The sequence below is a fragment of the Anomalospiza imberbis genome, chromosome 16 (assembly GCF_031753505.1).
Source record: "Anomalospiza imberbis isolate Cuckoo-Finch-1a 21T00152 chromosome 16, ASM3175350v1, whole genome shotgun sequence".
In the NCBI taxonomy this organism is placed as follows: Eukaryota; Metazoa; Chordata; class Aves; order Passeriformes; family Viduidae; genus Anomalospiza; species Anomalospiza imberbis.
This window is the reverse complement of record NC_089696.1, coordinates 9,643,355-9,655,068: the sequence shown is the minus strand read 5'-3', so window position 1 is coordinate 9,655,068 and position 11,714 is coordinate 9,643,355. Positions and strand designations below refer to the sequence as shown.

Genomic DNA, 11,714 nt, shown 5'->3' with positions numbered 1-11,714 from the left:
GAAGTCAAACATTCCATGCACTGTACAAAAGCTGACAACAGCCATAATGCCAGCTTTGACAGGGACACTTTTCAGACACTGTGGATGGGTAGCTGTCTTCTTCCTTGCAGGGATTTAGAGATACTACAGATGTGCCATCTACCTCAGTACCAGGTCACAGGGATATTTTCTCTCCTGCTGATCCAGAATCAGTAGCCCTTTTCTAAATACAATTCTGAACATAAAGGTATCTGACACTGAAATAATAAAGCAACAAAAGATAACTCCTGAAGGCTCCTACATTCAATCACAATGAAATTCCTCCTCTCACATACTGCTGGACAGGGTCACCTGTCACAGGGCTCAAGGCACTCAGAGGAGCCAGGCCTACACCAGAGCTGTGACTATCAGCAGCTGGATGGTTGGATGTGCATCCCACAGGATGGAGGCACTGCCCAGCAACCATCAGAAGGGTCACAAGTGGAGAGGAGAGCTGCAGTTCTCACAGCAAGCAGATACAATTATTATCATGGTCTATATTCAAGAGCAGATTTATGCACAAATCCAGTTTTTTTTTTCTTTCTCAAAGATCTAAAAGAACTAAAAAGAATGTAGGAGAAATTAAGCTTGGTTTAAACAAATGTTACCCACATCTACAAAGTGCAACATTTCTTTAAGAATCAAATCTATACCACATTTCTCTGTAGTATATTCTTCCCCAAAATCCTGATCATGCAAAAAGAGAGGGACTGTGAGACATTTTTCCCATGAATGCATTCCAGTCAAAGTGATCATGTGCATGTTGTATGCAATACACATCTGCAGAGGGGACAGATGCCTGCACTGAGGGGTTCTGTGGTTTGTTCCATGGAAGTAAAGTGTGCACGTTTCAGTTTCCTCTGGCAGTGTGCAGGACTGTGAATGGATGGCAGGTCACACACACAGATTACATACCAAGCATACTTGGTATGTAATGCATTTCTCCCCTTTCCATCTATTCTTCCCACAGAAATTCAGTTTCAACAGTTTTGATGGAAGTGCCTAACGAATCCCAGATTTTGTAGAATGAGCTTTTCCATCAGTGACCTTTACAAGAGGGACATTGGCAGGAGTAAAATTGCTTTTCTACAATACTTGCCATCCAAAATGCTCACACCATCTCATGAACCAAACAGGATTTGCAATCTCGCAGTGAAATCAGTACAACATTAAGTCAGTGCTCCCTGTTTACCCCCCTACACTACTCTTATAAGAAATAGATAAGCCCTTGACCAAATGTAAATGCAATGCCAAAGTTCTTAATGTATTTATTAATTTAATAAAATATATAAATAATCAAGCAGTTCAGCTATTTAAAAGCACTTGTGCTTGAAAGAAATTACAGCACAGATGGCACAAAACAAAGAACTCACTCCTGCTCCAATTAAAAGTTAAACTCTGACTCACATAATTGCAAATGGAATCACTCCCAGGTATATTGACAGAAGAAGATCACTTGCAACTCATATAGATTTTTGAAGGGCTTGGTAGAGTTAAGTCACGGATCTGACCTAAGCAGCTGAACTGGAAATGCTGACTGTCTTCTTGACATGAAAACACTCTCCTGCATCTTCAGAAGTGCACACAGAATTTAAGTCAGGCAATTTCTAGAAATCAAAAAAACCTTTCAGTACTTTCACATCTGAGTGAGGCAGAACTTTCTAATGTGAAAACACAGATAAATCTTTATAATGCATTTGATCCACTTGGTTTTAGTGGACATTTGCATGTATTTGCTGGGATTAATAAAATAAACTTTTTTCTATTTAAATATATGTCTCAATCTCTTGTTTACATGCAGAAAAGGAAACACAGCTGGAGAAGCTAGAATCTTACAGTGAGGATTAGAGAAAAAAGTGCCAGGCAGTTTGCAGCAATCATAATTCTTTGCTTATAAAATGCAGAACTAAAGCATGTAGTATTATCTGTAACATCATGTCACACTTGCCAGGGTTAGTTATAGGCAAAGGCAGTTCCCAAAGCAGCAGATTGCTGAAGGGGGAAGAGGGAAAGGAGGGGGTGAGAAATGGTTCTCACTGCCTACTTTGCCAATAACTAAGCCCTGAGAATCAAGTTAGCCCCTGCTGCTGCAGGAATTCCAGAATATATAGGACTGTGGTGGGAACTGTTACTCCCAACTGCAGCAAGAGCTGACATTCACCTTGCCCCAGCAGCAGCTGGCCTCTTCCCTCCAGCTCTCCCTCACTCCCACTCCTATTGCTTCCCCACCTGAGAAAAATTTCAGTTCTACTTTCAGGGCTGAGAAGCCAGATGTAATGCTTGCCATAAAAGAAATACAAATTACAGTTTGAAGGGCATTTGCTACAGTACAGCCCTGAATGAAAAAGCTAAACTTTTCAGTCCATGCATTGCCTTTTTTAGTCTAGAAAAAATAAGACTTTTGCAATGGCAAAATGGAAAACTGTGCCATGTGTTCATGGTCTAAAATCATGTTGAACAACATCAAAATGTATGTTCACATGAAGAGGATTTTTAATATATCTTTTTCATCCCATTGTTTAAAATATTGAGAAGCTAATTAATGAGAAATATTGAGGCATGAGAAGCTAATATTAGAAACTTAAATCATTTGCTGATAAAACACAGGAAAATATCTATGGTTTATAATGATGAGAAATTTCTTTTTCTAGGTCTTTTGGAAAATACTGGATTGACAGTCCTAGTAGTGCATAGGCCCAGTGAACAGCTTCCCCTTAGTATTCCCAGGTGTACACTTCAACCCCACCTGGAGTGAAAGGACTGTCTCTTGATGAACATAAGCAGGTTTCCATGGTGCATTTTGTCACATGAAATACTCATAGTATTGCCAGTGCCCTCAGTGTCAACAGTTCTGTATTGAATACAAACAGCCATGGGGAAACTACGTTTTGTAGAGGTGCTAAAATTCTAAGAGCCTGTTATCACATCTTGTCTGAGCAGGATTTAAACCAGCAGCTCTGAGATGAAGCTATTTTATTGTAACAGCAGTAACTTTTAGTGCAGTTTCTACTACACCACACAGAAGGATAGCCCCTCCCCAGGGAATGTGCACTTGAAGTAAAAGAAAACCCAACAAAAGGACACAACAGTGTGACCAAATTAGCCCATGTAAAAAAACTGGGTATCAGACATCAGCCTCCAAATAACAGTCTTCTGCTACCTGTCCCCCTATAATTCAAATTCCTACCCACCACACCATCCTATATTTCAGTGATTTTCTCATGAGACAGATAAGCCATTTCCAGTTTTTAAACTCGAAGTATTTGCAGGGATACTGTGTTACTTGCTAATGGTAAAGCTATGGAAAGGAGATAGTTCTCATAATGATGGCAGATGAGGGTCTTGCTTGTGAGAATTTAACCACTCCGCACTCAGAATTCTCAGAGCCTCTTGATTCTAATGTTCAAGCTGAGCTGACACTCTTTTATCTCTAGCATCTCTGTTGTAAGCTCCAGGACACTGAAAATCAAAGCAAAGAAAAATATTAAGTCTTTTGACATGCCTTGGTTTGCAATCTTAAAGACTAAGTAGAATACTTAAGCATTTAGTTTGCCTAACTGGCATCTAAACTTCAAGCTCACCGGTGCTCTTCTTAAATATTAGCCTGTCAAAATGTTAAAATCCAATGAAAGTTAATGGCAATTAAACTGACTCACATAATTGCACTCTACTAAATAGAATTGTTTGTGGAATAAAATCTTATAAATAGCCTGGAACGGGTAAAACACAGAGTAAAACCAAGAATATGTTCCAAATAACAATGCAGTAATTGATTGGTGTTACATGGAGTTTTAAACATACCTTTGTTATGTTTGGCTTTACAATAATGATAAGATAAAGTGTTTTCCCCTTGATTAGATTCAGAGATAGTCTAACCAAGGTACAAGACACATTTGTAATACAGAAAAATTATTCAAGAATTGTTATCTTTGTATTCAAAGCAGGCAGAGGATACCACAGTCCTTCTTCCCTTTTACAGGTGATCTGTGCTTCTGTTATAAAGTTACCTCTAACTGAAAATATAACTTACCTCAAGCTCAGCCCTTGAGGGTTCAGAAAGGCAGGTGCAGTGTAAACACAGCACACAGCCAGATGCCAAAGCCGCTCAAACAAGGAGCACCTGGAAAGCAGAGGGCTTTATTTCTTAGTGTCACGCTACAGCTCAGGCCTAGGAGTCTTATCTACACCACCCCAAAGAGGTGCAGCAAATTCCAGCAGCTGAATCCTAGTTACATTCAGCTCTCAAGAGATGTCACTTCCAGTTTAACACACACAGCTCCAAAGAGAAGCATTTCACAGGGAGCCAGGAACAATGGACAAGAAACTCAACAACTCAGGTGATCTCCACCCGGAAAACTCCTCCCTTTGGCAGACCTCCAGAAGGAACAGGTCATAGGTGAGAGGGAGCTGGGCTCAGAGCACTTCCCAGGTGCTTCTGGGAAGGCCTGCTCTAATTCCAGCAAGGGCATCATAGCAATTTAGTTCCCCTTACTCCTGTTTCAGCACTTCAGCTTCCCTCTCTCTCCTCTTCCAACAGCTTATGTCTTGCTGGTGTCCCTGGAAGCAACAATTTTTGCTGTCTGACAGGGATAAGTTCTCAACATGCATGTTTGACTACGTGCAAACTCTCTCACTGTAACACATCCATTGACATTGCCCAGTATAAACTGAAATATGAAGAAGTAAAAGATTAAACCACTGAAGTATAGGTACTAATAGGCTTTAATTCCAAATAGGATGGGAATGGCAGGAAAAACTATTCAATGCCCCTTCAGTCTGGATAAAGATGCTAATCCACCCCAGTACTACCTCCTTTCCCACTTGCAGCTCTGCAAACAACATTCTGCTGCTCATAAAGGTTCTGACCTGAAGGTCCAGAGATGGAGACCCCTGCCTTAAATTCAGGCAAAGAATATGGGAAAGAAGGAGAGGGAAAAGCTGACTATTTCAGACTACCTTTTACACAAGCTAGTGCTTAGCACAGTGTAATGCTACTAGACAGCTGCTAATGCCATCTGACAGTCTTCCTCCATTACCTCTTGCTGTGGGTAAATCCAGCATCCTCCTGGCTGTTTGTCTTGGTCAGGCATGTGATTTGAGGCACGACTGTAGAAGCTGAGTAGTAAATTCACCCTCAGAATAGAGGCCTGACCCTGGTGCTTGCTGTGAGACCTCACACCCCACCGGTGTGTGCCCCTCCCCTAGGCAGGAGCAGGGAGGACTCCACTCACCACTGGGAGCCGGGGTTTGCCCCTGCTGGGGAGCTCCTGCAGTGCTCTGTGTCCCTGGGCGGCTGGTCCTGGCTCCATCCAGTGCCAGCCCCAGGCTCTGGAGCTGGGATGCATCCAGATGCTCCCGCTGTGATCCTGTAACCATGGCGGCGTTCTCAGGGCCCAGGTTTGCTATTTGCTCTGGGGACAATGCCTGAGAGGAACAAAAGACAGAAAAATTGGTTTAGGCTGTCAATTATAGAAGGCAGGTAAGGAATCAGAAGTCAGCACTGCCTTGCATTTGGAATGAAGGACATTAGCCTTCAACACTGTGTTGCTATAAAAGAGCTCAACAGAGCTTAAAAGAATCCTCTGTATTCATTTACTTCTCTGACCACTCATGTATCCGTCACCTTTCTCTTTGATGCTGGAAGCTGACAGCTTGAGCAGCTTTCTATGCCAGCACTGTATTGTGCACTTCTACAATATATTGCTGGAGTTTAATTTTCCAGCCATTTATTTTCTGATTTGTTCAAAGACTGATGGTGTTGTGCAACCTCTTGTGTTTTCATTTATTTCTTCTTATATCTGCTCCCAAGCAACCTCACTTGAACTTACATTTGACCTTTGATTATGGTTAGCAGTAGAGCAATGAGATAAAAAGACCCCATGATTTAATCTTATTATTTAATTTTCTCTTTTAGATTGAAAATCTTCCCAGTTTGTTCATATTAAATTTAAAAATTAAACATGGCAATTATAGTCTCACAGTAATTATCTTGTATCATATAGCAATTAAGCAGTTTGTAAAGCCTGCATTATTGAGCTTTATCTAAGCATTATTTGCTTTATTTCTAGTTAACATTCTGCAGTCACAAGCATTTTAACCCTCCTACACAACAAGCCTTTTTTCTTGCAACAATTCTGCATCCAGGTTCTACTTTGGAAAGACAAATCCCCCTTGCAAATAGGTCAGATGATGGAGCAAACCCTTGCCCATTTTTCCTTGTCTACCAAATGGTTTAAACTCAGCAAACTCATGGAAATGCCCACAAGGTCACACATTTTGAACTGAATATCTTCTTAACTCACTTGAAGTCCATAATACAATGTAATTTTTCATAAATCAAAATCTGAATAATTTATACAGCTGCAAAATGAGGCCATAAAAGACCTGTGTAAAACCAAAATCTTCTTTGAATCTTTCAAATATAGAACACTCTTCCAAAGAGGTACCCTGCTTTTTGTTAATCACTTTTTGTAGTATCATTCCTACTCTTACTAACAAAAATGTTGTTTGTTAGAAATTCTACAGGATGATATAGAGCTGTTTTGCTAAGAAATAGTTTCTGTAATGACATTTTAGGCTTATCTGAACTGTCAGTGGTACTGTGCACAGTTAGTGCTCAAGGAGTTTTTCTTTTTTATGGGCACTGACACAGTTAACTCTCTGTTTAGCTCAACTGTCCGTAAGTACATTGCTTGCCTGAGCATCTGAAAGAGACCAGCCCAGGCAGAGTTTTAATCTTGTCACTAAGTCAAAGAAAGTCAGGGGCAATGATCTCAGGATCCCTGTTCCAATTTCTGGTCCACATTCAGTACTGCTGTAATTAGATGTAATTCCTTTCTGATCTGTATCTGCCTGCACAATCTGTTTTTCAGAGCTAACTCGGGAGAATGGTGCCAGATTTTAGGTTAATAAAACAGCTCTTTCACAGTCAGCAGAGAAATCTGTAGCTATTACAGCATCCTTGCAAATGTTAATAAACAGAAACAAAAATTCAGATCTGAATAAAATGTTAGAAGATACAATGTCCATTCCCTGTTTTGTGATACTTGCTATTTCTTTGGGATGCATTCTGAAGGATGAATAAAGCTTGTCTAGCATATTTCATGGGCATCACAAATACAGATGATACAGCTGAAAGTTAATGTTCCAGATCTTTGATAGTCTCTCATTTAACAGATCACAGAAAAATTTTTGCCCAAACCGAAAACCTATAAATCAGTGCTGCAGTTTATTTATACTAGTGTAAAAACAACAGAAATTTAGTAACTTCTTCAGTAATCAAGCTCTTACTTGGAAAATTTCAGGAGGAATAAGTCTTACTGCTGATGGCTGGAAATAGGGCATCAAGCTTTTATCAAAAGCTTTTAATTCATCCTCATTCAAACCACCTAAAAAAACCACATAATAGAAACAAAACTCAATTCATGTTCTTTTTATTAAATTTATTTTTAAGGTAATATAAACTTTAAGGCCTTATAAAAAATATATAATATATGGTTTATTCCAGGGTGTTATATAGAGAAATGCTGGTTCTTTCTATGTTTTGTTTCTTTCATTATATTTCAGCATTACAAATCCTCTGACCTTAGCCATTGACATGGAATGTACTCTACTTGAATTACATTATCTTGGAAAAGAGAATTATAAAAGCCTATAAAATCATAAGCAATGTTATTAGGGAATGCTCATTCACAGTCTCTTCTGATCCATGGTTAGAGAGCATAACCATGCAATGGGAGTGACTTCACCACTTAGGTGGTTATGGTGGGTAATCATTGCCACAAGCATTGGGGATGCTAAAAATTCTGAGAGCCTAATGTGCAGTTAAACAATAACTGGGAAACAAATCCAGGAACAAAACTGGGAGTGACCTCTGGCTCAGGAGATCTCTGAGGCTGCAAGAGCACCACTCTGGAGAAGTATCACTCCAGGCCAATCCTGCCTCTTGCGCTCTTGCCTGGGCAGCCCATTCTTTCCAGGCAGGATACCTGGGCAGCCAGAGCACAGCTCCTCCCAGTACAGCCTGGTTCATAAAGAGTGACTGGATCTGGAATCCTGATTGGTTTTGCCTTCCTTGATTTACCCTTTCCAACTTATAGGACCCAAGTAACTTCAGGCTGTGCTTCCCAAGGTCAGTTTGACCAGATTTACAGAACCTTACAGAGAGTATCACGACTTTTCCTTAGTGCTTCTGAAATTGCTGGATGTCTGTCCCTGCAGGTGACTCCCCTCTGGAAGAAATGCCTTTTGCCAGTCTAGAAAAATCCCCAGCTAGGTGAACCCATCTCTTAATAGCAATGCTTCACAACCATCACCATCTGGAGTTGTAGCTTTGTTACCTGCTATAGTACCAATTTCCTGTAAAACAGAGCCATTCCAGCTGGTAGCAGCACCAAACACAGATTCTGTCATCTTCTTAAACTGCCTCAGAACAGGGGTGCTACAAAACAACAGGCCAATTCTTGCAATTGCAGCACTGCAAAAGGCAACAAGGTCATCATTAGAAGCTGCATTTACATGGAGTACTAATTAGGCCTGGAATCTGCTTAGCCTGCTGTAAGAAGACTGTAAAACCCATTTTCAATTTAAAATATTTATGCACAAATTGCATACAAACATTTCAGGTTTTAAGCAAAAACCTGTATTTCTTGATGCAATATTTAAATGGTGGGATATGGCAGAGGAAAACTATACAAGAACATCTTTTAAACAACTGCTGCATGCATTCTGCTTTTCTAAAAGCATTTAAAATGTAAAAAGGTGTCCTTTAGGCTCTGAAAATCTTGATGGAACAAAAATGGCACAATAAATTTTATCTATAGAGTTTCTAATAAATATTTCATTAGATATAAAATGCAGTACCTGAATTCAACAGTCCTTATGGATGTGATTTCTGTGGAGTTCAAAGCACATAGAATAGCTCCTAATCCAACTAAATCAAAACTTTTTAATGTGCTGATGGTCTGGCCAGAGTCATCTAGAAATCCTTGCAAAATAGCTCTTCCCTACAATAGAGGAAAGATAGTATGCATGAACAGGGTAAATATAATTGAAGGGTTTGTTACCAGAAGCTTAAAATCTCACCAGAAGCTATGGAGCATAAATATCTATCCTGAGCCTCCCCAGTGTATGACCATGGCCTTCAGGAGGAGCACTGTCACCACCTACACGTGACACTAAAACAGGGCACTGTTACCCAACCACTTGCTAAATGCAAATGGTGTGAAAACCCTCTGTACTTCTTCTGCCAGGTCACAAGGAAAGCCTTCACCAGAAGAAATGGTGCTGGACTGCCTCACAGAATCAGTCAAATTGCTACAGGAAAACATAAAAAACCTAAGGGGGTCAATATGTAATTTTACTATTTTTAATACTCAGGATGACTTGCCTTACTTAAGTGCCATATATGAGTGGTGACCTGTGTCAAGGATTAATTTTCAGATTTGAATGGGATATTGGTACCAAAGTGCCTTTGCAAGCCAATTTAGGATGGTGCTCATTTTAAACTAACTCTTTAAAAACTGAGCCCATCTCAAGCATGTCACCAAGGCATCCTCCAAAGCCAGTGAAAGAAACAATCATCTTCTAAGATTTCCAAATCTATCCACAATGCTGAGCTTCAAATAACTAGCTTACCTAGCTGCCTAAGTTTTAGACAACTGAAATTCAGCAGGATGAATCTCTTTTAACTAACTACTCTTACTGACAGCAGGAAACCTCAAAAGCAAACTGGTTCTGCATAAAATCCTCCCAAGTGCTTCCTTCTTATGGTGCCCTTCAGAACATGAATCCACTAAACAGATTTGTGGTATCCTGCCAAAACTGCCACCATGCCAGCATCTGTGAAGCCAGAGAGCCCTGACGGTATGGGCCACCAAGTCAGAAATATGCTGCCAATTGCATATATAAATAAAAGTTTTTAACTTTTATTATGGAAGTCCCATTGACATAACCAGAAGTTATTCAACAAAGAAACATGAGAGGAGTGTATCTGCTAATAAAGGGCTTCTAGGGCAATGGATGCTGGGCTTGGGGCACACTACCTATTCTGTGATTGTCCTTAGTTAGGAAGGGCTAGTTCTCCTAGCAATAGTGTCTATTCCAGGGACAGGAATGTGAGAGGAGCTGCTGACCTCTTTCCACTGCTTAGTGGACAAGTGCTAAAGAACACACTCATCCCCACCCCAATTAACAGTGATTGGTGCTGTCTTGGCCTCCTCCCCAGGGAAGCCCCAGCCAGACAGACACCAGTGCTGACCTATCTGGCCATTTTCACTGGGGTCACAGCTGCAGAAAAGCAGCAGGGAGTAGTGTGGGTCTCTGGATCTGTTTTCTAGGCAATTCCAGGACTCGAGTCCCAAAGGGCATGAATCCAGAGCCCTTCAGCAGGAGTACATTCAGTAACTCACTCACTCACCTGGGTAAAAGTCCACCCTGTTTGCTGACTAAGAACAGAAATGGTGTCGATGGAGTGCAGGTCCAGCTCTGTGATTTCCTGTTCAGTGAGTGCCAGAGCAATGCGGCCCAGGGAGATGATTTGGTAACTTCTCCAGTCTGGCAGCAAGCCCCAGACCTTTAGATGAGAGTCATTAATATCTGTTAGATTATTATGACTCTTCCTCTATATTCACCATTCTCAAACCTCTTGGTTCAAAAGTCCTAAAACCTGAATATTCCCCTTTGCACACAAAAGGCAGAGCTTAGCTATTGTAAAGGTTTTTGAGGTTCTACATCAATAATGATTAGTTCATCTAAAAATGCTGCAATTTTTACAGCTTGGACTTGTTGATGAGTCAGAATAGGAACTGCTGGAAGTGTGGCCGTAGGAGCAAAACCACTAAGAACAATAAAAATGGGAATCTGTGCCTAGATCCACACTTTTGTACTGCCAAGAAAGCAGCACCTGCACTACCCAGACTTCTACCCAGCTGCAATCGCTCCAGGGGATTGACTTTAAGTTGTTTTTGTGACCAGTCACCCTGACTCAGTCACTGACAAGGAAAGACAAAGTAGAGAATCAAGTAATACAGACAAAGAACCAGTTCCTAAAGTTCTGATTTCTAGATTGTGTTCGTACAACGTTAAAATAAAAAATATTTTAAAAGCATTTGTACAGACACAGTTAAATTTGTAAAGCTTTGTAAAAAACCCAAAGAAATAAGCAGGGTCTCTTCTAAACCAGTACCAATGTACTTAAACTGACAACTTTCCCCGCTTTTAACTTTGTTTGTGATAAAGTGACCGTGATTGAAAAGTTGTTGCTAAGCAGCCCGAAGGAAATTTTGGTATCAGGAAAAGTTCTGCCTGAGTAAAGAATAATAAAAGTCCATCAAGAGCTGAATTTTCAGAGGCCAGAACTGTCAATTACATTTCCTTGACAATGTAGAAGACTGTAGACAGTGGTCAGTATCTCCCCAGATGTGGCCAATTGCCTTTCAGAAAAAAAGACACGGGGTTTTGGCTGGAGGAAGTGACTGGAACAAGACCGGCACACATTAAAAAAAAAAAAAAAAAGCTCACTTTAAAGCTCTCAAGTACTTCAGCAACTCTGCTCTGTGTCAATGAATACATGACAGGTTTCCAGTATAACATCATGCTGCTAACTCTCCCTAGAAAATTAAAACTAAAAGCCCAGGGCTGGGCTACCATCTGAGTCAAAAATATTTACTCAGTTTTTGGGATAGCAACAATTTAAG

General features: G+C 40.4%; 1 protein-coding gene across 5 annotated transcripts in view; it reads right to left on the bottom strand.

Moving 5' to 3' along the window:
- Nucleotides 1-1,274: 1,274 nt before the first annotated feature.
- The window catches only part of OTOA (otoancorin), a 37,625-nt gene continuing 27,185 nt past the window's right edge, over nucleotides 1,275-11,714 (bottom strand). For all 5 annotated transcript variants that reach the window (XM_068206965.1, XM_068206963.1, XM_068206964.1 and 2 more), the window contains 7 exons: nucleotides 10,436-10,591; nucleotides 8,881-9,023; nucleotides 8,358-8,494; nucleotides 7,309-7,406; nucleotides 5,250-5,442; nucleotides 4,049-4,138; nucleotides 1,275-3,477 (listed from right to left, as the gene is read on the bottom strand). In XM_068206965.1, the coding sequence (XP_068063066.1) occupies nucleotides 4,071-4,138; nucleotides 5,250-5,442; nucleotides 7,309-7,406; nucleotides 8,358-8,494; nucleotides 8,881-9,023; nucleotides 10,436-10,591 (795 nt within the window). In that variant the 3' untranslated portion in view covers nucleotides 1,275-3,477; nucleotides 4,049-4,070. The remainder of the gene's footprint in view (nucleotides 3,478-4,048; nucleotides 4,139-5,249; nucleotides 5,443-7,308; nucleotides 7,407-8,357; nucleotides 8,495-8,880; nucleotides 9,024-10,435; nucleotides 10,592-11,714) is intronic.